At 50.7% G+C, this 22,296-nt stretch overlaps 3 protein-coding genes across 5 annotated transcripts; all 3 read right to left on the reverse strand.

Annotated features, from left to right (window-relative positions):
- Positions 1-492: 492 nt before the first annotated feature.
- Positions 493-8,168, reverse strand: LOC147243412 (AN1-type zinc finger protein 3 homolog). 3 transcript variants are annotated; one of them, XM_086188959.1, is made up of 6 exons: positions 7,831-8,168; positions 2,588-2,628; positions 1,814-2,005; positions 1,036-1,101; positions 783-953; positions 493-694 (listed from the first exon to the last, which is right to left on the reverse strand). In XM_086188959.1, exons 2-6 carry the CDS (start codon positions 2,613-2,615, stop codon positions 540-542), a joined length of 612 nt encoding a protein of 203 aa, XP_086045085.1. In that variant the 5' UTR covers positions 2,616-2,628; positions 7,831-8,168; the 3' UTR covers positions 493-539. The 3 variants fall into 3 exon arrangements, with proteins under 3 accessions (XP_086045085.1, XP_086045084.1, XP_086045086.1); XM_086188958.1 differs by lacking the exon at positions 7,831-8,168 and adding an exon at positions 7,099-7,674; XM_086188960.1 differs by lacking the exon at positions 7,831-8,168 and adding an exon at positions 2,759-3,174.
- Positions 8,169-8,354: 186 nt separating this feature from the next.
- On the reverse strand, positions 8,355-16,010 carry btbd9 (BTB (POZ) domain containing 9). Its single transcript, XM_086188956.1, has 11 exons — positions 15,836-16,010; positions 15,338-15,531; positions 14,025-14,388; positions 12,712-12,979; positions 12,384-12,603; positions 12,112-12,231; positions 11,481-11,590; positions 11,185-11,374; positions 10,974-11,081; positions 10,342-10,420; positions 8,355-10,111 (listed from the first exon to the last, which is right to left on the reverse strand). Exons 2-11 carry the CDS (start codon positions 15,520-15,522, stop codon positions 9,917-9,919), a joined length of 1,839 nt encoding a protein of 612 aa, XP_086045082.1. The 5' UTR covers positions 15,523-15,531; positions 15,836-16,010; the 3' UTR covers positions 8,355-9,916.
- Positions 16,011-16,171: 161 nt separating this feature from the next.
- On the reverse strand, positions 16,172-22,006 carry LOC147243414 (kunitz-type protease inhibitor 1-like). The gene is made up of 10 exons (XM_086188957.1): positions 21,429-22,006; positions 20,151-20,311; positions 19,345-19,486; positions 17,991-18,161; positions 17,839-17,898; positions 17,626-17,754; positions 17,476-17,526; positions 17,222-17,392; positions 16,946-17,008; positions 16,172-16,870 (listed from the first exon to the last, which is right to left on the reverse strand). The coding sequence occupies exons 1-10, from the start codon at positions 21,841-21,843 to the stop codon at positions 16,689-16,691; spliced, it is 1,545 nt and encodes a 514-aa protein (XP_086045083.1). The 5' UTR covers positions 21,844-22,006; the 3' UTR covers positions 16,172-16,688.
- Between the last annotated feature and the right edge of the window lie 290 nt (positions 22,007-22,296).

Consider the following 22,296-nt stretch of genomic DNA (forward strand, 5'->3'; position numbering starts at 1 on the left):
GAAGAGGAAGGCGGGGTTACAGGTTTGATGCTCCAACCCCGTGATGAAGACCTGAGGAGCGGCCGAGGGAACGAGCTGAGCCCTGCGGCCAAGAAGAATGAGAGAAAACAACAGAATCCAAATCGTCCTGGACTTGAAACGAGGGAGTGTGAGCGAAGAGAAGGACGCCGTGGCAAGATGCGGTGGAACTGGATCTGTCTCTGTGGCGTCCCTCCTCTGAAGACAGGGGGCGGGGTTAAGGCTGTGTGTGTGAACATGTTACAGTAAACATGGCCCCGCCGAGGGCCGGACCCAGAGCGGGTACGAGCAGATGCTCCCAGCAGGAAATCAGGGCATCAACAGGGGGGCGGCATCAAGCTCCAAAATCGCCGGGTCAGATGTTGGACATCGTGAGGTTTCTTCCCCACCCCACCCCCCTCCCCCCCCCACCCCCCTCCCCCCACCCATCAATCCAAGTGTCACTCCTCCTCCTCCTCCTCCTCCTCCTCCTCCTCCTCCTCTTTGTAAGCGCCTCATCTTGACCTGGAGGGTGTGGCTAATCAGGAGCACTCCTCCCCGATGCGTTGGCACGAGCGACCCACCTTGCGGTCCAGCTTCACCATCTTGAGCACGGCCTCCTCGCGCCCGCGGCCCAGATGGTCGAACAGGCAGTCGTGCTGCTCTGGAAGACGGTGAAGCATACAGAATACATAACCTGCCAGGGGGACAGAGATGGACATTCAGGTTAACAAGTGCCTGGTCGTTCGGGTCGTGAAGACATGCGTCGGCGTGCTGCGACTGACCGCAGCGACAGGAGCCCAGTTCCTGCTGTACCAGCTCCAGTTTGGTTTGGCAGCGAAAGCAGCGCCGGCGGTTCTTCTGCTTAGGCGTGCCGTGGCCCTCCTCACTGCTGCCTTCTTTCTCTTCTGTCCGTGGTCGCTTCTCTGGCGTTGCCTCGGTCTCAGAGCCCGAGGCTGATAAGAGAATGGCAGAGTTAGAGGAGGAAGTGGGGCAGGTCGTGCCGGGTCACCAGCAGGAGGCGGCAGCCTACTGTACCTGATTCTCGAGGACGTTTTGTGGGTGTACAGAGGGTGCCCTGGGCCGTTTCTGTGCTGGACAAACCTACAGACCACGAACGAGGAGACAAGATGGAAACATTCTCTTGGTTTTTTTTTCTCATCCAAACATGAAGGCATCTCTGACATTCTTAAGCTGTGTTCACACCAAACGCGTCGCTTTATTCGCACAAATTTGACCGCTGGATCATTTGGTTTTATTTGTGTCATTCGCGCAAACTCAGTCCGCCGCAAGGAGAGTTTATTTTTGCCATTTCTTTCAATCGTCAAGCATGGCTGACCTGATACGGAGGAAAACCAAACGCTGCTGTATCTGGATCCATGGCACAATCCAGAGGTGCACACAGCTGGGTGAATTTCATCACTTTCTCCAGGAACTGCGCCTGGACAACAGCCGTTTCCAGCGGTACTTCTGGCTGACGAGGGCCGAGTTCGATGACCTGTTGGCGAGGATCGGTGCCAGGATATCACGGATGGACACCAACTACTGGCGGCAGGACCGTTGACGTCACTGACGCCAGGGGATTCTCAAGGCTGATAGGCTCTCTCGACACAACGCCATGCCAATTTGTTGCTCAAGTTGAAAACACAAATTTCCATTTGCGTTGTTATTCCAGCCGCCCGGCGAGGATACACACGAATCTATCACGCGTCTATTCGCCTCTCTACACAGACTTTACATGTAAACTTCATACGTGAAAAATTCAAGTCGCACTTGGTGTGAAAACGCCTTTAGTCACGACTCAAGTTCGTCCTACCTTCTCTTGTGTTGGCAAACGTGGGCGACGGCTCTTCGGCTGACGGCTGCTCAGAGCTAGAGGGCTGCGACGACAACAGAGACTGGTTACTGCTACTGCTCGTCTCGCTGCTGAAGACGGACGATTGGCTACTCCCAGTGCTTTGGAGGGGCTTGGAGGGACAGTCCTCGTCGGGCTGCTTCTTCTGGATGTCTGAGGCCAAGGACGGCGAGAGGAGAGTAACATAAAGACAGGATGAGGACGTGAGACAAGGCACAGACAGTCAAAACAAAGGACTCCTATTTGTGATGCAGCTGAGGAGAAAATATGCTAGTTAGCTTAGCACAACAACTGGTAGCGGGAAGTGTCACCCACTACTAGTCATCCCCCCAGGGTGGTGGGGTGACATGGTCTGGCTCCACGTGTGATCTAACCCACTTCTACTCCAGTCTATTCTAGGTGTTACTGGTGTCTCATGCTGGTTTTACTGGTCACCAACCATGATTCCCAAACATTCATCATCACTCATCTGGCAGGTCATAGCTGCACAGGTCGAGTCTTGGGCGTCGTGATCAGGTCAAACTCTGTTGGGAGTTACTCTCCCTGTTCAACCGAAACATTTTGCTGCTTCAGAGGAAGGATTGAGGCTTAGTCTTCAGGCTCGGTGGCCTAAACTGGAGCTCCTCCTCCACGTAGACTCAGAGGAACACTTGGTATTGAACAGGCCGTCGTGACCACGCGTCACGGAGACACAATAAACCAGTTAACTCCATCGGAGTGCTGAAGACCACTTACCAGCAAAACATTTGGAGCAGAGGTTCATGGTTTTACTGGACCTGCGGGGACACAAGACAGAGACGTTCAGGGACAACAGCTCTTGTGAGGACCAACGTCAGGACTCCAGGACCTTGAGTCACCAAACTGTGGTGGAGAGGCTAAATGTCACAGAGCTCCGCCCGTATTCACCTGAGATCTTAGACTGGAAGTGCTGACCTCCAGCCGTCTCGGCACAGTGGCAACACCCGGTCTGAATCCCAGATTTGCTGTGTTCCTTCTGGTTGTGGTGGGAACGAGTGATTGCTACGGGTTCCTTCCCCAAGCGCTGACAAGATCTCGCAGCTACATACCAGCACCGACTGAATTTGGTACAAACGGCATCACCCACAGTCGTTTCAACCCACCGCCATCTGTCACTGACCACTTTGGCTCCTGTGGTTTCACCTGTACGTCACAGAGTTTCAAAACGACACTGCCACAATCACAGGACCTGCAAGCAACTCTGATGTAAACTCAAGACTGCGATGGTGCAACCACACATCGGAACGTTTCAAAATAAAGATGAACCGCGTTGAAACTCAAGAGCTTTTCTTGTCTTCCCCAAAATGCAAAGTGGTTTTCACACAAACATTTAGGAGGTTTAACAGGCCAGGAGACGGAGAGCTGGAAAAGAGTGCAACAACCACACCTCCTCGCTCAGCATGAGGTCACAACACTAGAGTCATCAAGACGTGTGGGTTATTGAAGAGAAACTCAGCAATCCAACATGGCTGCCACCGGAAGTGAAAGACACCACAGGACGAGCTGGACGTGTGTTCAGACTGGCTGTGACCACTTGAGCTGCATTTATAACACAGCTGACAACAGTGGGACGCCATCTCTGACATCCTGACTCCGCCCTCTAAATGCTTCGAAGGCTAAACGCTGTTTCTTTACGTCTGCCCAAAGATGGCCCAAATTAAGAGAGTTTAAGTTTTTTTATAGCTTAATATTTAACCACGTTAAACATTCTTCGACGATTTGACACTTTTAATTTAAGGAGCTCGGTGAAGTCTCTTATTCTTGGGGGTTCTGTTTCACCACTTGAAGCCTCGCCTGTCTGTCCTCCCTCACTTTTAGTTGAAGCAAAAACCCCTGACGAGCAGCAGGCGTCACGCCGCCTCCACGTCCTCCATTGTTGTTGTGGTGTCACACACTAATTACACCAGGGAACTCTCAGCTAGTGAGTCCAGCCACGCTGACGTGGTACCAGTGGGAACACACCTGTCCTGAGCCAGTGGAAACGTGCACCCATTGTGTTCCTGTTCTGTTTAGCTGGACCAGGACCCGGTAGCTGCTGTGATGGCTTTGGAACACCAAACAGAACCATAATGGTTTGATCTGTTACACCTGAGGTGACCTGTCAGGATGTGACGTAGCTGAGTGGAGCTTCATGAAGACTCACCAGCCACCACCACCATTAATAGATACCATATTAGACATGTCCTCAACACAGCTCCTCCTCGTTCCCTGGTTCGCTCCTGGTTCGTTCCCTGGTTCGCTCCCTGGTTCGCTCCCTGGTTCGTTCCCTGGTTCGCTCCCTGGTTCGCTCCCTGGTTCGCTCCCTGGTTCGCTCCCTGGTTCGTTGCCCTCTCACCTACCAGCCTTCTCTGTCATTTTCACACCATCAGCAGTGAGTAGAGGCAAAGCGGGAGCCGCACAGCTTTTCCACGTCCTTGTTAGGAAGTGTGCGACTCATCCAGCAGCACCTAACATGTCAGCTCCTCGAGGAGCCGGCGTTCAGCAGGACAGGAACAGGAAGCAGGACGTGACGCTGAGGGTCAACGGACCCTGACCGCTAATCAATACAGGAGATAATACTTTTAACGGGTTCCGTGTTCTCAGAAGTCCTCTGCAGTAAAGCTGCCACAACCATTTCTGTCAGCGTCGATTGATCCGCCCGTTAATTTCAAAATCGATTGGTCTCCACATCTAAACTGGCGTGTGCACCCGTCGGGCTCTTCATTCTCTGACAGACGTCAACCAGCAGCAAACCACATGTTCAAGAATCAGAAGAGTTTGACATCTTTGCTTTGAGTCACAATGAAATGATTTGATAATCTAAATAGCTGATGGCTGTCTATCAATCAACTCATTGATTAACTGATTTGATTGTACAGCTCAACTACAGTTTGTGTGTTTTGTCATTCACCTGTGCTCCCAGACACTGATGCCCCCGTTAGGAATACAGGAGAAGTCGGAGAGGCGACGGGACGGAAGACGGGAGACGTGACGCCAATGTGATTCACAGGTAACAGATCTACGCTGGCGATCGACCATGAACCCGCTGTAACCTCCCAGGAGACATTGTTCTCGTGGTGCATTTGAGGTGCTGGTAAACCGCTGTGTCCTAGCCAGCTGTATAACAGATGATGTCGGGGTGCGATGATTGCAATGGCTGTTCAAATCCCTGAGTACCATAAAATGCAGGTCGGATGGTTTTTGGCACAAACGTCATGAAGGTCGGGTTTCCTGCCAATCCAAGCAGATTAAGAAGCGCCTGAGACGATGCGTCCAACGACAGCAGCGGTTTCATGAAAACCTGCCGCTCAGACATTTAACAGCTGATTACTTTTGACAGAACGCGACCATGACTGCACCTGAACGCATCAGACTCATGAATATGAAGGTTTCGGACCGTGGGACAGACAAACATGATACTGATCCAGATTCTATTCTGTAGCTCACCCTGGACCAGGACCCGCCCTGACAGACCATGACACACGTCACCAGTCTGTACACACAATTCAAATTAACTGCTTTGGGATTCATCTGACGAATTCATTCGTGTCTGTTTAAGCTCGTTCACTTAGAAGCGCCGTGTGCTTCAGCCCAGCCTGATGAAGAACCTTTAGCATCCACACTCAATGACTGCATGGTTTTCCGCATCTTAAAAAGTAGCATCAAAGCCAAGTCCCCTGCAGTAACGTTAGCTAGCAGTACGAGCAGCACGCCTGCCGCTAGCGTCACACGCAGGGAGGACATCCAAGACAACTTCAACAACTCGGCCATGTCACAGGTAATTTATGAGCTTGTGGTCTAAATTGTTTTGGGTTACAGGCTAGGCAGTTTTATTTGTGCAGCCCGTTCTGACAAACAGTTGGTGTCAAAGAGCTTTACACGGCATCGTGACGTCACCCTCTGCCCTCAGACCCTCACATCGACTGAGGAAAAACGGCACCACTCCAGATTCTGGAATCATCATGGCGGATGCTAAACGTGGCGTTACACAGTAATAGTCACATTAGCCAAACAGATTTCTGCATTGTTGTTTCTTTTTTTCTTCTTTTTTTTAAAAACAACAATCATTCTTGGACAACTCCAAGAGCAGGTTCTGCTGGGTACGATGGGTATGACCGGTGCCAAACGCTATGCAACCTTGAACACGATGCCAGCAACAAGAATGATGGGGAAGTCTGGTGGTGGTCGAAGTAACAACAGGTAATGAAAGAGCTGGAAAAAAATGTGGATCTGGGACTCTGGTTGTATTTCCTGCTTTTTAAAGCTTTCAGTAGATTAGGCAGGGTACCGTGACCCACGGAACCACATCGGTCCTCAGCAGTACTTGGCCTCCTAAAAACAACAGGAAGAAACGTTCAAAACCGACCGACAGATGCATCTCGAATAACCTTGGTGAGAGTCTCCTGAAGAGGCCTTGAGTGACATGTGCAAGGTGCCTGTGTGGGACAGCCTTAAGACACACACACACACACACACACACACACACACACACACACACACACACACACACACCGCTGTTTATGCCACCTGACAGTGACAGGTGTGTAACTGGTTCAAATTTTCTTACTGGAAACCACGAAATAAAGGCAGGAAAGGGAGGCTGGGCTTTGGGAGGGGAGGGGATGGAAGGGAGGGGGGGGGTCAAGACGAGTCATATGTTCAGGCCTGATAAAGGTGGGCTCATATCTTCCTGGTTGAGTGTGACATCACCGTTGAATGATGTCAGCAGGGTTTAAATGTGCCAGTCCCAGGTGGGTCTCTGTGGTGGTCGTCGCTGGGATTATTCAATGTTTCAAAGGTTCTTCCAACAACGGAGTAACACACCAGACAACACATCCGACATGAAACCACTGCTTGACGCGTCCAAAGGACTGAAGGAACCCAATAAAAGCCTGATTAGCACGACGGGCTTCACCGTGTTGCTTCTTTCCGGGGTGCTTCGAGGGAACGGGGCCGGTTTAAAAGGAACCTGCTAGCAGTAAATCACGTCCGTCTCCAGTACGTCACTTTCAAATCGCGTCTAAACACCCCAAGCCACTGATGTGGCGGCACACACTGATACAACGATGGCGATTAAGCGAGTTTTTCAGCTAGCAGGTTTATTTATTAGCCAACTTCCCAACCCCCCACCCTCGGCCTGCACAACAGAACAACAACAATGGGTTCCGACGACCCGTTCACCGTTTCTAGCCCGGATTCACCTCCCAGGACCAAGAAAGCAGCTTTAATCCGGACTGTATGACTCTTACCCCCAGAATCCACAGGGGCACCGGGGGGGCAGGCTCGGCGCTTTGCTTCGCTCGCTGGTGTCTCCCATGACGGCCAACAATACGCGAACGCGAGGCTGGGGATGAGTCCGGGGCCTGGTCCTTCACCGGGAGACGCGATCCAGCGCTCGAGCTGGACACACACAAAATGTCCTCCTGCTTTTTTTTTAAGTCCTCAAGTTGGTGAGAAAGGTGGCAAATGGGAGCCGCGGACACACTCCTCCGTCGAGTCCGAGAAAACGGCTCAGTTTGAACCGGAATAATTGAGGAGCGCTGAAAGCAATCAGCTGGACGCTCGGACGTTACGACCGACCAGCGAAGGAGGGGGCGGCCCGGTGTTCCACACGAGCTGGAAAACCGTAGAAAAACCGCCAGCTGTCAATCGATACGGATGAAATACAATCCCGACACCGTTAAATACAAGGGTGGGTGCGAGAAAAGAAAAAATAAATAGACTGAACAAGGCCTTCCCCTCGTAACAAGTCAGGACCACCCCTATTCACACGTCGCTGGTGGGAGGTCTGCTGGACCGGAAACGCGTCCATCAAACCAGAAATGTCAATAGTCCTCGATGAAATGAAGAAACAACCTCATTGTAGTTCAACATCAAGCGGCTTGTGTGATGAACTGAGTGAGAACGGACAGAAGGGTTTGTTCGGAGCGACCCATCGAACTGTGGAGCTGCAAAGACTGACCTGAAATCAGTTTCCATACCTTTAAATGTCCATATTTTTCAGCATTTGAGTCTCTAGATGCAGCTCCCAATTCTAATTGTTGAAATGAGTTAATGAGAGGCAGAGGCCGTCTTCTAATCACTTGTTGTACCAAACAGGGCCTCCCCTCACTCCCATCAACTGAGTATTGCAGTGGGGGGATGAGGTGTGTTTGTAGTCCAACAGAAAATTAGCAAGTCAGGGACAATGTTTGTTTCCCAACAGGAAGTGGTCATCTCCTGGTTCCTCCACCAGCGGCCAGTGGGATTGTTCCATGTGATTGTGAGTGATTGGATCAGCTCTGTGGTGAACAGGTCCCTGGCCTGGAGACGAGGGAATCAGACATTCCTCAACCAGAACTTATTCACGGGTTTCTAGGACTTGTTCCTGCGCTGCCTTATGAAGCCGATGTGGTGAACCTGTTAGCTAATATTAGCTTACGTCATTGGCCCTGCCTATGACACAAAGTCCCAAGCAGTGCTTGTGGTCACAAGTTAATCAAATTGCACAGTGTGTGTAGCACAAAAGTTTATTGTGGCCAATAATTTCATCTAATTGTGAAGACAAATCGTATCTCGTGGCCACAAAGTACATCAAAGTATTTGGAGCCAGGTTATAAGTCACGGCTACCAGATTCTCTCTCTCTCCAGGGCTCGGTGCAGACTCAAGATGATATATTCAGAAATGTTTCATGATTAAACTGCTCCTCAGTCAGCCCCGCCCATCACAGGTAGCTCCGCCCATCACAGGTCAGTGGGTCGCAGCGTCGTGAAGGCAGTGATCCCACTGGATGAGACGGACCCGTGTCAAACATGTCCACCGTGTTGAAGAGCAATGACAGGCAAGCAGACGTGGGTGAAAATTAACATTTTCATAATCACATTTTTGACAGGTGACATATCGAACAAGAGGCAGTGAAATGCAATCAGTGGCAAAACAAATGGATACTGAATATCATATTCAGACAACACACACACGCACGCACGCACACACACACACACGGCTGCTGGGGAGTGTGTTCTCTCTACGTCACCATGACGCTGAACAGTATTTGACTTCTCATTAGTTATTCAGGAAGACTTTTCCGACTAAGTCTTTAATGCGATGACGAGGATTCATCCGCCATCTCAGGCTACTCAACGTTTCGTTCCAACTGAAAGGTGCGACAGTCATGAAGGAAACAAACCACAGCACGACGCATTCAAAACAATCTTCGAAAACACACAAAGACGTGACAGATCTGAGATCAGGAGCTGTTTAAATTAACACCGTCGCTCCAGTATTGTACTTCAGTCATTAGACCCAAGCTGCAACTTTTACTTCGGTTAACTTGAGTGAGTTAAAGTGCCAATAGCAGCTGCTCGCGTGTTAGACGTCGCTCCTCGCCGCCCGAGTGCGTTCTGAATTTGGTCCGAGCCTCTCAGCCCCTCTGATCTAATTCATTTCCCCGCTCGATCCAAGTGCCTAAAATACTAAATTAAGACACTTAATTCAATCTTGAGGTTTTTCTTGAGGTATCAAAAGCGTCACACCAGAGTGTAATTACTTAATATGCAAATGCATAATTACTTTAGGTGCCATTTGCATACAAACGTCAGAAAAGCACCGCGGCTTCGGCAAACCTTTGAAGAATTTAATCCCAAAGTTTGAAAACTCTGCTAGCTCAATGGTATGAAAAGTGAGCAGAATCCTTTTATTCCCTAAAAAAATAGCTTGTCTGAGGATAAAATCCATCTATTTTGGAAATATTAACCCTTAAAATCCCCTGGTCTTTGGAGGTGCGGTACGACCACTTTTCAGTGCCTCATCTTTGGAGAAGGTTTCACCGTGGCGACTCGGGCTTGTGAGTCGTAGTAGCTAAAGGTACCTTCACACAAGTGTACGAGTCAGTGGCTGTTACAACAGAACTGGGAAGACTGGAGTCTGAAGGCTGCGGCGGATGAACCAGTCGAACGCTGCACGTGGGACAGGAGGACCCGGACATGACGATGAGCCGTTAGCAGCGTCGTAGCAGTGCAAACTGGAGGATGAAGGCTGTGCAAAATGGCGTTCTGAGGTGGTTCTTCCTCACAATGGGGGTAGGGTTCTTAATGGTGGGGCTGTGAGGAAGATGAGGAGGAGGAGGAGGGCTGGGAGGGCAGCAGGCTGTGTGTGCGTGAAGGTCGCTGGGGTCGTGGGAGCTGGGAGGCAGCACCGGGATCAGAGGAGTCCAGGCCTGGGCTGCCCTCATTCACGTCCGTGTCCAGCTGGGCGGGACACTCGAAGTGGACACAGTGGAACACCTGGAGAACGATACCGATGGTGACGAGGGACGCAACACCACAACACCGGTACTGTGACGCACAAAACCTCCAGTAGAGGCTGACAAGTTTTTTAATAGGAGACTTTGATATGTTCCCTTGAGTCCCTCGTCTCTGGAACTGAGTGGCCAGGCAACCCAAACTCCAAAACGGACTAAAGATTGCATCTACAAAGACGGACTGAGCTCCACGAGCTTGTCCACAGTTCTCACCTCATTAGCAGTGTTGTGAGTCCCCACGATGCGGATGAAGGAGGCCGGCTGGTTGTCAAATTTCAAGGTCTGCCAGGATCTGTAACACGAGGAGGTAAAACCCCTTCACGTCAGAGGCAGTCCAGGCTTGAGAGTCATAGACAGAAACTTATCAGCTGGCACCCAACACTCCCTGTACTGCATCTTCTTCTAACTCCTCATCGGACACACATGACGATACATCATAAGTACTTTCATCTAGTACTAATTTAAGCAGGTTTCATTTTCTGAAAGCAAGACCAGCAGCAGGTCAGGCTCACGCCGGTCAGCTGGAGGCTGAGGAACACGTTCCAGAGACACACCTTTGCCTGCAGCTACATCCACTTCTTCTTTCTGAAAAACAACTTTCCGAGTAATACTGATACTATTAGTACTATTTAAGAAGTAATTCTGTCCATGACAAGTAACACAAATGTAGATGCATATCACATGACCATTCACCGGCGTGCCAAGACTGTAAACAAGAAGCTGACTGTCGATTCTGCTGCTTTGTTTGGGTTTAAAAAAAAATCCTTTGCAGGAAACAAAATGTACTTGTTCAACAACCACAGCCAGCCAGAGGAATCAGGGCCAGTCGAGAGATCGGGCCTCACCGACATGCCACCCTGGTGCGGTCCACCACCTTGGTCCACTGCTGCTGATTGGTGGAGACTTCGATGTAGTAACTGTAGGAGCGCTCATCACAGTCCCACAGCAGCAGCCTGACAGGAGGAGGAAGGCGTGGTCACGTGATTTCAGGGCTTTCCTGGCAAAACATGGCTGTAAATCCAGCTGAATACCTGGAGACCATGTGACCTGACCCACCTCAAGGATCCGATGGAGTAGGGCTGAGCCAGCTGGATGACAATGGCCCCCGAGCCCAGCTGATGGCAGGTGTAGCCCGAGTCCCAGTCATAGTTGCGCGTGTCACCGTTGAGCAGGGCGTTTCTGCTACGACTGACGCCCTCGATGACGCTCGCACATGCTGCGATGGTGGCCACATTCTCGCCAGGTACTGCAGACAGGAGTGCAGAGTCAGACACCTGATGTACCACTAGATTTGATTCCTCAGAAACAGAGCAGGTGAGTGTGATGAGAGGCAACATGTCGGTGTCACTTACCCAGAAGGCCGTTCTCCAGGGTGTACGGGCGGTGTGTGAACATACATTCAAAAGCCACCAGATGGAAGACCTTGTTGACCGTATTGTGTGTCCCCACGATACGAACATACCTGAAACATAAATAGAACCAAGAGAGAAGAAAAACCTTCCCATTAGAAAAAATGATATGAGATCGGCGCATGCCCGGTCACATGACTCATCGGCCATAACACACCTGCGCACAGCTGCAGATTACCGCGAATGCTAAAACTCAAAGCAAAGGTCCAGTGTTTTATTTTCCAACTGCTTAATGGTTAGCATCTAATGGTTAGCCCTGAAGCTAACCGCGTCATCAAGAAGTTACGGCGTCTCTCTCGCCCTCTGTCCCCCCACTATTCTTGAAGGACGTACACTGCTCTGAAAACACCAGTGAAGAGGAAAATAAATCAGTAAATAAAAGAAAGAATTACAACCAATAATGGCATAAAGTCCTGGTCCAGGCAGCTGGTGGAGGTCGGCCTGGGAGCTCAAAGGCCTTTGCTTCAGTCACCCCCATCAGAACTCAGTTTAAGACTGCAGCTAATGATGTTTCCACGATCAATCAATCGATCTATTGACTACTGATTAGTTAGTTGGTTTATGTTTGTTGTACCTGCAAACCCGTGGTGTGAAGTACAGATTCTGCCAGGAGCGGCAGAGGTACTTTGAATGGTCCACAACACGAACCCAGTCCAGCTCGTCCATGGACACCTCGATGTAGTAGGAATAAGACCTGAAATCAACCACAGCGTCTCAGGTCAGAACCGGGCCGCCAGTTAGTCACATTATAAATGAGGTTCATTCAAGAAGGACAGACTCTTGATATTGATGTTGTTATCATGTTGTGATGGTTAGTCGGAGGCCAGCACGGCGAGCTTGTTTTACCGGCTGTCTCGGTCCCACAGCAGCAGGCGGACATGGTTGATGATGGACGGCTGGCCCAATTTGACCTGGATCCCAGCCCGGCCATCCTCCTCAATGGGATGTCTGGAGAAGCCGTGGTCAAGGTCGTAGTTCTGCGTGTCTCCATCCAGCAGCGCCGACTTCAGCTCGCCTTTCACAACCTGAGCGCCGTACTTCATAGTGGCGATGTTCTCCTCTGGGACTGAAACACAACACCAAGACACGAGCGTGCAACTTAACTAAACACACACAAAACCTTCTCGACTTCATATTTGGATTCATCTCAGTGAAACCACAGCGGAGCACTGACTCAGCATCCCCCGGAAGTTGAGGTCCATGTTTCGGCTCTCGGAGCGCATCTTGATGGCGTCCAGCAGGTCGTCTGGGCTGAGAAGGCCAGACGGTCGAACCACATTCAGCATCTCTGTCAGTGTCATGAGCGGCAGCCGCACAGCTGACATCACTTCCTGGGTTTCAGCACCTTCCCCGTGCTGCCGGCACCAGCGGCACAAAGCCTGGAAGATCTCTTTCTCGCTGGCGGCGAAGGAGTCGCGCCTGACCACGGTCAGCAGGGCGGTCTGCACACAAGAATTCCTCCATCAACGCGCTGCTGAGGTCACAAACTCCTGATGATCATTGGACTCAAAAGAAATTTATTAGACAAAACTGGAAGTTGTGAAACATGAAAAATTGTCATAATGTCCATCCCAAACAATTGTTGATCGATCTGAAGAACAGAAACGTGCAGGTTATTCAGTCACCACACGTGTGCGAGTGCGGGTTGCCTCCATACGGAACTCAGCAGCTGACACCCACCTACCAACATATCTGGTTATGGAGGCACTTCACGAAAAACTGTGATATTTTGATTTCCCATAGCAGAAACGGGGACATCCAGCAAGCAGATGAGTCGTGACCATAAAATATTCGATTTGGCACGAAAAAGACAGAAGGAAACCTGAGAGAAGGTCGCGTCACAAGACTGTGTACGTAACTACCGGCAATATTCACCCCACCAGGCCGCGAAGGACACTCGTCGCTTGAGATACGCTTCATGTTTCTGGCTGACGTGTCACTGGTGTCAGTCAACATGACATCAAAATGTCAACATCAGGTTCCAAAGATGGCAGGCTCATTCAACTAAAAATGGCTGACAGCGATGAGTTCAGTCAACATCGCCAGGGCGAAAGTGCTCCACCAATCCTACACATGGTTGATATACTTTAGGATTGTGGGTAGTGTAGTCATTCTCTGTGAGCTGATATCACAGAAACTTGTACAGGAGCAGATAATATTGTTAGAAAATGCTGGCTGGTGGCGAGCTGATGACATCATGGCTGATAATCAACTCCTCTATGGAGAACATGAACAGAACCCAACTGTTGAGTTCTGTAGTCCTTGACAGAGTGACTGGCACGCTGCTGGACTGGACCGCATGAATCAAGAACCTGATGTTAAAGAGAACTGTAGACCAGATGTTACAGCAAAGATACAAACTAAACATAAATACTTCCCACATTACTCTAGTATTCCATCTTCTAGGTATATTTGGTGGACAGTACTAGTAGAAGTCTTGTCAGGAGAGCCAGGAGTACTTCAGAGAACGTTCCCTCAGCCTCTTACCTTTGACAGCAGGAGGAAACCGTCAGAGCTCAACACTTCAGGAGCATGTCTGTCCATGTAGGCGCAGCAGGCTGCACTGAGCGCGCTCAGAGAGTAGAGACTAGCGACATCAAACACCAGGCACACATTGTTGGTGTGCAGGATGGTGCGCAGGAACTCGGAGGTGGAGTCCTCCAGGGGCTGGAGGCCATAGCGGTGCGCCAGGCCCAGGAAGTCAAGAAGCACCTCCTCACGGGCGGAGCTGAGACTGGCTCGGCCCGTATACAGGTAGTGTAGCAGCATGGAGAAGGCCTCGGCGCGCGTCTCCTCCAGACACACCTCCGCCTGGGGCTGGGACTCCTTCATCCCGCCATACAGAAGTGCCCTTCAGGAGCAGAGAGGGAGTAATGTAGTCTTTCAATGGACGACAACAAAGACTAACTCTGAAGACCTTTTCCTCATACTTCCATTAAAAATGTCAGGTTAGGGAGCCTGATGAGTGGCCGGTACTGCCAGCTAGTATCAGCCTGTCATGGTTGTCCAGCATGAGTGACGATGGTTTTTAAGGCCACAAACACAACAGGACTGACTCTACCTGGCTTACCTCTGCGTTAGCCACACCTCCCAGTGTACCACCTGTAGTATTATCACATCCCAGCAGCGTACCAGTACTCGAGTACCTGCTGGGACGTGAGGGGGGAAGTTGGTTCATCTTGCAAATACATAGGAGATGTGTTTATCTTGGGTTAATCCCATTGTCCTGAACAAGTGTCTCTGCCAGTCGTTGGACGGCTGGTTCTGATCAGCCAAAGATCTAATTAGCCCAACAAGGCCCTCCTTTACTCCGTTACAATGAACTTTGTTTCCTTGGCCTCATCAGGTTACGCCCGCCAGCTGAGGTCTGAATGAATCCCACAGACGGGCCCACAGCTGCAGCCAACGCTGAAGGATGCTGTGGCGTTACTACCGTACTGGGGCCTCGAGGAATCTACACCTGCTCTCATGACACCAGTCCATCTTTTCCAGTCGCAGTTTGGGTGCCTTACTTGGCAGATGTGTCGTTTACTATGCCGAGACTCGCATCCCCTTGTTTTGTTTGTTTTTGTGGAATTAACAGATGAAAGTGCCAGCTTTGAGTCAGAACAGGGAACAGCTTCTGATTTTGAAGTGTCAGAAAGCAACCTCCTAACTGGCTCCACACTGGCAGACCAACCCCCCCCACCCCCCCCACACACACACACACACACATATAAGAAAGGGGTGCACACAAGGCCAAAACTGGTGTTGTGCGGCACCACTGCGGCCCTAGGATCCAGAGGGTAGACCTGTTGTACCTGAAGTAGTGGCAGCGGGCGGCCAAGATGACCCTGTGCGCGGGGAAGCGCTTCCCCTCCACGATGAAGGTGACGTCGCTGTACTCCTCCCCGAGCACCAGCGCCCCCAGCTGCTCCGACAGCAGGTGGATGTGGTCAATCTCCGACACGGAGGCCAGAGGACGCAGTGGGTGACTGTTGCTCATGGTCGACGGCTGTCAGGGTTACATTCGGCACACAGAGAGCACGTATCAGCCAGCAGAGCTAACGGCTAACGAGACAGCAACGGGCGCTAGCGGCTGGATGGAGCGGATTTAGGCTGAAATACCGTTACAGTAGCAAACATATTAGGCGTTTATTATTCCCAGGTCAGTCAAATAACCCGAGCGGCACGTCAGAGACGCTCCGCCGTGACAGCCGAGGGAGCTGAGACGTTGAGCTGTCTTGTATACAGCGGCGGACGTCTCGGTTACCTCACGGCCGTTAGCTTAGCTCAACCCGCTCCACGTCTGCACTCACCAGGCGGCTCCCATCCACTCGGCGCGCCGATTTCACGGCGTTTCCACAAATAAAGTCGCGATTACTGTCCCACCGCGGAGAAAACCAGTGCCCAATTCACAATTCCTCCGACATCACAACGGAATTCGATTCTGGGTCAACTGAAGGCTACTTCCGGTTCAGTCGATTTTTCAAAATAAAGTTGTCCTTGAAAACTTGAGCTTTGTGTTGATTAACTTTCTGAGGGTAGTTGGACTGTGATTAGTTTAGTTTGTTAACCAAAGCCCGGTCTTGTATGTCTGTGTATAAGAAAAACAAAATGCATCGAAAGCAACAGAGTCAGGTTGGGTTGGGGTTTTTTTGCTCTCATGAAACTTTATTGACAAATGAAACGCTGAATATAAAATCATAAATACACGGCATATTCAACCATCAAAGATGAGAGCGGGAACCCCACAAGCCGGGAAACAAAAACATTAATCTCTCAGCATATATCAATGTTAAAATGTGATTAATAAAAAAATGTTCAAGACTGGTATGTTTCTTAGACAAGGGGTTCTCAAAATGGGGTTCTGGGACTCCAAAGATCCTTCAGGGGGCAATCAAACAGAATCCTGGATTTGACATTAAAATATATCATTTCAATAATCTCATTACATGTTGTGGATCCAAAATCTGGCCACATACATGAAGACAGTAGAGCCTAAAAAGAACATGAATATCACATGAAAAAAATAACTTGAAAATGAAATTTAAAAAATTACAAACACAAGTAAAAGACAACATGGAATACAGGGACCTGAGCAAAGAAGACAAGAGAAACATCTCAGGCAGCAGCAGTGATGAGGTCATACAGGTGATGATGTGGATGATGTCACACAGGTTTGGTAGTGCTGTTGTAGACAAGCGTGTCCTGCTCTGACAAGGCAACATGGGCGGGGCCTGTGGGGACGGGCTGGTGCGAGCGCTCCTTCCTCTTCTTGAGGAAGCAGTAGGCCAGGATTGCCAGCAGTGCCAGGATGGCCACCGATAGAACCACAGCCAGTGTAATGGAGCCTGAGGACACAGTGAGGTCACTTCCTGTATGAGGACTACGCCACCAGAAACATATGCAGGAAGTTCTTCTCTTACCTGAGTCACTATCATTGTCCTCCTCAAAGCGCTCAAAAATCCCTCTGGCAAAGACGTGCTCCTCTGCACAAACAACAGGAAGTGACATCACAAGCATCAGTCACATCTGATGTTTTCATTTAAAACTAGCAAGACAGTAATAAGTACTTCAAACTATCAGTACTCAGTAGTAACATAAAATCTGTGTTGTCAGGCTGCGGTGTGGAAACGATACTCTTGTCAGTACTGTGCAGTACTTGGCACTACTCTGTGCTACTGCCCGCTACTGTCACGTACCCGTCACTCCCTCGCAGGTCGTGATGCACCTGGCTTCATCCTCAAAGTTGTTTTCGTTCCCATCACAGCCGCCAAAGGTGAAGCGGTTGCAGTTGGTGTTCAGCGGGTCGTAATACCAGCGGGAGTGACTGGCCCGGCATGGACCTGTGCGGGGGGGCTCCGTGCACCGGGCTGGGGGGGGGGGTCACTGTTAGCATGTAGCTTGCTAGCTGGCGTGCTTGAAGATGTAACTGCAACAGACTAAGTGAACTGACCTTTCCTCTGATTGACGTCGATGTCAAGCAACCGGTTGAAGGTCTGATTCACTGAGGAAGATGATGATGAAGGTCACTGACACTCTGACTGGTTCAGCTGTGTGTGTGTGTGTGTGTGTGTGTGTGTGTGTGTGTGTGTGTGAGAGCTACGTTTGCTGCAGTGCTCCTCATCAGATGCGTCACTACACTGCGCCACACCGTCACACTCCAGACTTCTGTCCAGACAGCAGCCGTTTCTGCAGATCAGTTGATCAACACCACACACAGATCCACACACCTCTGAACACACACACACACACACACTGTTATCTGTTCTTCACAACCAAGTCATGCTGAGAGGAAGAGGTGCATTATGGGACTAACCACCAGTAGGGAGAACAGCAGCTCGTTCTGATGTCACAGATGATGCTGCTCCTGATGTCGCTGTGAACAGAGAAAGCTCAATAGTGTGTGTGTGTGTGTGTGTGTGTGTGTGTGTGTGTGTGTGCGTGTGCGTGCGTGTGCGTGTGTGTTACCTGTGACTCCGCTGCAGGCTGTCAGACATTCCTTGTCAGACAGGTAGTTGTTGTTGTTTGCTTTGCAGCCTCCAAAGACAAACTGCTGACAGTCACCCTTCTCTGCATTGTAACGCCAGCGTAAAAAGGCAGCCCGACACGGACCGACCTTCATTGGCGCCAGACAGTACACTGTGGAGACAGATGAGGTCATCAGTCATGTGACCACATCTTGATGGATTGGTTGTGAGTGCAGTTTGGATTGCTTCGCAAAATTCTGTTTTTCTACAAGGGGGGCGGGGCAACGACAGGCCTACTGTCAGTCATTCATGCTGGACGTCAGGTCAGAATCTCTGACTTATATTTGATCCAACACGACAAACTTCCTGTTTATTTTAAACCCTCAAAAAACCGCATCACACTGTCTTGAGGAGCAGCACCTGGATGATGGCTGCTTCTGATTTGGGTGTGACTTCATCCAATGAACCAGATCACAATGACGCCAAAATAACAACATGACAAATGGTGAATTTGTGTTTTGTCAGGTTTGTCCACCAGACAACAGGATCACAACTTTTAAAATGCTGGTTTTCCAAATGGAGTGTGAATCGACTTCATAAGCTTCAACAAAATGTCCCCCGACGTTCTCGCCTGGGTCGAAACGCGGCCCCTCCCCCCAGGGGGCACTGGCTTGTGGCTGTTAGCATGTGGTGTGTGAGTCAAAGATAGTGTTTGTAACATCTGTGCAATAATTCCCCTTCAACAAACATTGGCTTATCTGCATTTCACAAACTGGTGGTGTGTCTTCATGTCTGTGACTTGAAAGGAAGAACAAAAGGAACATCTGAATCACCAATCAATCACAACAAAGTGAAGCTGGATGACATCCCTTGAGACGCAGAAGAGTTTGACTGTTTTCTGTTCCTTTGTCTGGCAGTCACCTCAGCAGGGTGTGTGTGTGCGTGTGTGTGTGTGTGTGCTTGGTAAAGGGAGTGTCACAGCCTTACCTGTGCTACACTGCTATACGTAGCCACCAGCTCTGACTGCTGTTCAGACACAGTTCGATCAGGCGAGCTGATCGATTGTCTGACAACTCCGGTGAAAGACGGAAAAAAAAACAGGACCACATCATGAAGCCTCACAGGGCCAGCAGCGTGTTGTGTGTGTGTGTGTGTGTGTGTGTGTGTGTTGAATAATCCAGTTGGACCAGTTTGAGGGCAGGTGTGAACCATCAGCATGAGACGGCGAACACTTATTCTCTTGACTTGAAGAGTTTCACTCATTAAATGAACCAATTAACCCACGTTCTCAAAAGAACTACAGTTGAAGTTGCTTGAACACAGGAAGCAACTGTGTATTTCCCATGAGCACTCACAGCTGGACTGCTCCGGGTTGACAACGAGCACCGTGACCTTGGCGGCCTGCGACTGGTCGTTGGAGTCGGTCACCGTCAGCTGGAAGACGTAGGATCCCGGCTGCAGGTTGGAGAGCTGCAGCTGGTCCGGCAGGTCCGTCTCCTGCAGTCACATCCAAAACACTGATTCAAGAGGACAAGGCAGAACAGGGACAGACACAGAACTGAACTGACCAAGGCTACCGACGACAGGAACTCCAGCGTTCACAGAGACACAGTCAGAAACTCCCAGCATGCAACATTCACACACACGCGGGTCTCCCGGAACCATTTTACTGTCACTTAATAACAAATAAATGGATCGGAATGAGGCCAAAATGACAACATTGCGATGTCAGATTGTACAAACTAAGAATTTCTGAGGTGCGTCTCCTCATGGGGACTCCTAGTGGGACTCCAGGAGTTTGGAGCGGTGGCGAGATGCGGCGCCAGAAGGTGGAGCTGATGTCATTCTGCCAAACCTTTGACATGAGACTTCATGGGAGTGTAAGTTAACGTTTGGCTTTTGGCAGGTGCTCATTTTACCCACAGCTTGTGTGCAGCTGCAGGATCTGCAGCTCACGTCCACTTCCTGCCTGAGTGTCAGGGGCGGAGCTTAGCCGGGAGGACGACCTGCTGCAGTAAAATCAGTGATTTTCTAAAGGGAGTCTGGACGAGAGGGCATGACTCCTCCCTCCATGAAGACGCCAGGTTTGTGAACCAGTGCTCAAGTCCAGCTGACATCCCACTGCACTAAGCCCCGCCCCCTGTTACTGAGCGATGCTTACCTCCATTTTGACGCTGGCGTGTCCGCTCAGCAGACTCCAGTGGTAGTCTGTGATGTGGGCGTTGCCCAGCGGCAGGCTCTCAATGCCATTGAGCGTCACTGTCACTCTGGGTTGAACAACTACGTCGCGGCCTGCATTGGCAATGGGTGGAGCCTGTTCCCCTAGCAACACAAAGTGACGGGTTCAGGCCGTATAAGTTACGGCAGTGCTGGGAGAACATGGTCAAAACACAACAGCGGCGCCTCCAACCGAGGGGTTTCTACGTGACCGAGGCGATGGAGGAGCAGCTGGTGACCTCACCGAGGTTCTCCAACGGTCACCCGGAGCCACTTGACCCGGCATGAGAGACCTGAGCCTCAGAGAGAACCAGTTCATGAATAATAACCATAAATCAATGGGGAAGGAGATGTTTGGTTGTTAACGGCAGACCCGGCGACGGGAGGAAAGCTTCCACGAGTGAGCCCCCCAGCGTGAACGCCAGGTACGCGGCGGTCGGGTTCCTGTCTGCTGATGCTGAGCTTCATTCCTCTACTTCTGCTGGTCGTCTCTGGGTCACGCGCAGCCAACTGGACTTATTTTGGCGTCGTGGTTGTGAGGTGGACAGGACGTTGATTCATGGTTCTCTTTCATGATCTGGTTCTCTCTGAGGCTGCGGTCTCTGATGGCGGCGACGTCTGAGGCAGGCTGAGTGTTACGAGAACCTCAGTCAGCGTCAAACAAGTGAACAGATTCTGGAGTTTTTCAGCAGCTTCTGAGGAAGGAGGCCCCACGCCCTCTCCTCCAAAGGAAGCCCAGTTTCCGACCCTCTCAGACTACGAAGACCCGGAGGGCTGAGAACCTCCACCTCCATTCTCCTGGTGGAAAAGCCTAAGAAAAGGAAGTCAGATATTTTGAAGACTGTACCAGACCATCACCTCGCCTCTGAAATGACCTCTGACCTTCCCCATCTGCCTGGCTGATTGTCGGCGGCCTCCATCAAGACTGGTAGCAGCTCCCGCTAACACACCACTCCGCTACTTCTTCTGATCATCGAAAGCGGGGGTCTCACACTGGTCCAGTCAGGGCCGATGCGGCTGCAGGTTTTCATTCCAACCCAGCAAAAGCAACACCTGATCCAACCAATGAGCTGTGAGGACGCAGCTTAGCTGATCTAAGTAGTCAGGTGGAATGAAAACCTGCAGCCGCACCGGCCCTTACTGGACCAGCTTGAGACCCCTGATGTAAACTTTATCTGGATATTTGGAGTCAGAGACCAGAGCGGAACCCTGGAGGACTCACCTGCACCCTGTGGCCCCTCCAGGTACTTCAGGTACACGGACTCCCGGATGTAGTTCAGGTATCCCACCTTGTTGACGAACCTGCACACGAAGCGGCTTCTGTGGACGCAGTTGAAGAGGACGCAGGAGCGGCCGCCGCCCGCCGCCGCGCCGGGCGGCTCCAGCAGCGCCAGGTTGCACTTCTGCTCGTTACAGCACGCGCGCTCGCACGCCCCCGCGTCGGCCACGAGCGCAGTCAACAGAAGAACCGCTCCCTCTGTCACCGCGTCCTCCACGTCCAGCACGAAGTCCTCCTGACCGGCGCGGAATCGTCCGCCGCACACCGCGTCCTCCGCCGCTCCTCCGCGCCACAGCAACGGCAGCAGGAGGAGGAGGAGGAAGAGGAGGGAGGAAGAAGAGGCGGAAGCTGGGGGCATTTCCCTCAGCAGTCAGCAGGTGATGTAAGAGGAAGACGAGTAAGATGGGCGATCGCTACCCGCAGCCTCGAGTGTCGGCGCGTCTCTGCTGGAGCTCCTCAGGTGTGCCGCACCTGCACAGGAAGCGAAACCTGACAACTCCCGCTGACGTCACACAGGTGTGTCGACCTATGGCTGCGCGAGGAGGGTCCACGGTGATGAAATCAAGCCTGTTTACATCGAACCTTGTGTGAAACTCCCGACAACTCATCGATGAACATGTACACTAGGCTTTTATTTTGAAAGTATTAAAAAATGTCACCTGCCAGGAATAAACAAATTATTACTTTATTGCAGCTTTTTGGGCATTTTGTCTTTGTCAGGTATTTTGAACCTCTCAACAAATTCTTAAGTCATTAAATAGATTTTTGAAAATGTTATAATCATATTTTTCCCAGAAAATTGATGTGATTA

Source organism: Aulostomus chinensis, chromosome 20 (assembly GCF_037954235.1).
Source record: "Aulostomus chinensis isolate RoL2024-O1b breed Wild chromosome 20, RoL_Achi_v1.0, whole genome shotgun sequence".
NCBI classification, from domain to species: Eukaryota; Metazoa; Chordata; class Actinopteri; order Syngnathiformes; family Aulostomidae; genus Aulostomus; species Aulostomus chinensis.

Bases quoted from the DNA above. Each gene is read 5' to 3' on its own strand.
- LOC147243412 (XM_086188958.1), bottom strand. From the start codon at position 7,166: ATGGGAGACACCAGCGAGCGAAGCAAAGCGCCGAGCCTGCCCCCCCGG. The intron at 1,102-1,813 runs GTAGGACGAACT...CGTGGTCTGTAG, and splicing joins GTTTGCCAACACAAGAGAAG to GTTTGTCCAGCACAGAAACG. The intron at 695-782 runs GTCAGTCGCAGC...TCCCCCTGGCAG, and splicing joins ACTGGGCTCCTGTCGCTGCG to GTTATGTATTCTGTATGCTT.
- btbd9 (XM_086188956.1), bottom strand. From the start codon at position 15,522: ATGAGCAACAGTCACCCACTGCGTCCTCTGGCCTCCGTGTCGGAGATT. The intron at 11,591-12,111 runs GTACAACAAACA...TTTATGTTTCAG, and splicing joins TTCACACCACGGGTTTGCAG to GTATGTTCGTATCGTGGGGA. The intron at 10,112-10,341 runs GTGAGAACTGTG...ATCGTTCTCCAG, and splicing joins CTCACAACACTGCTAATGAG to GTGTTCCACTGTGTCCACTT.
- LOC147243414 (XM_086188957.1), bottom strand. From the start codon at position 21,843: ATGCCCCCAGCTTCCGCCTCTTCTTCCTCCCTCCTCTTCCTCCTCCTC. The intron at 17,527-17,625 runs GTAGCTCTCACA...CATCTTCCTCAG, and splicing joins TGAGGAGCACTGCAGCAAAC to TGAATCAGACCTTCAACCGG. The intron at 16,871-16,945 runs GTAAGAGAAGAA...CTGTGTCCTCAG, and splicing joins GGACAATGATAGTGACTCAG to GCTCCATTACACTGGCTGTG.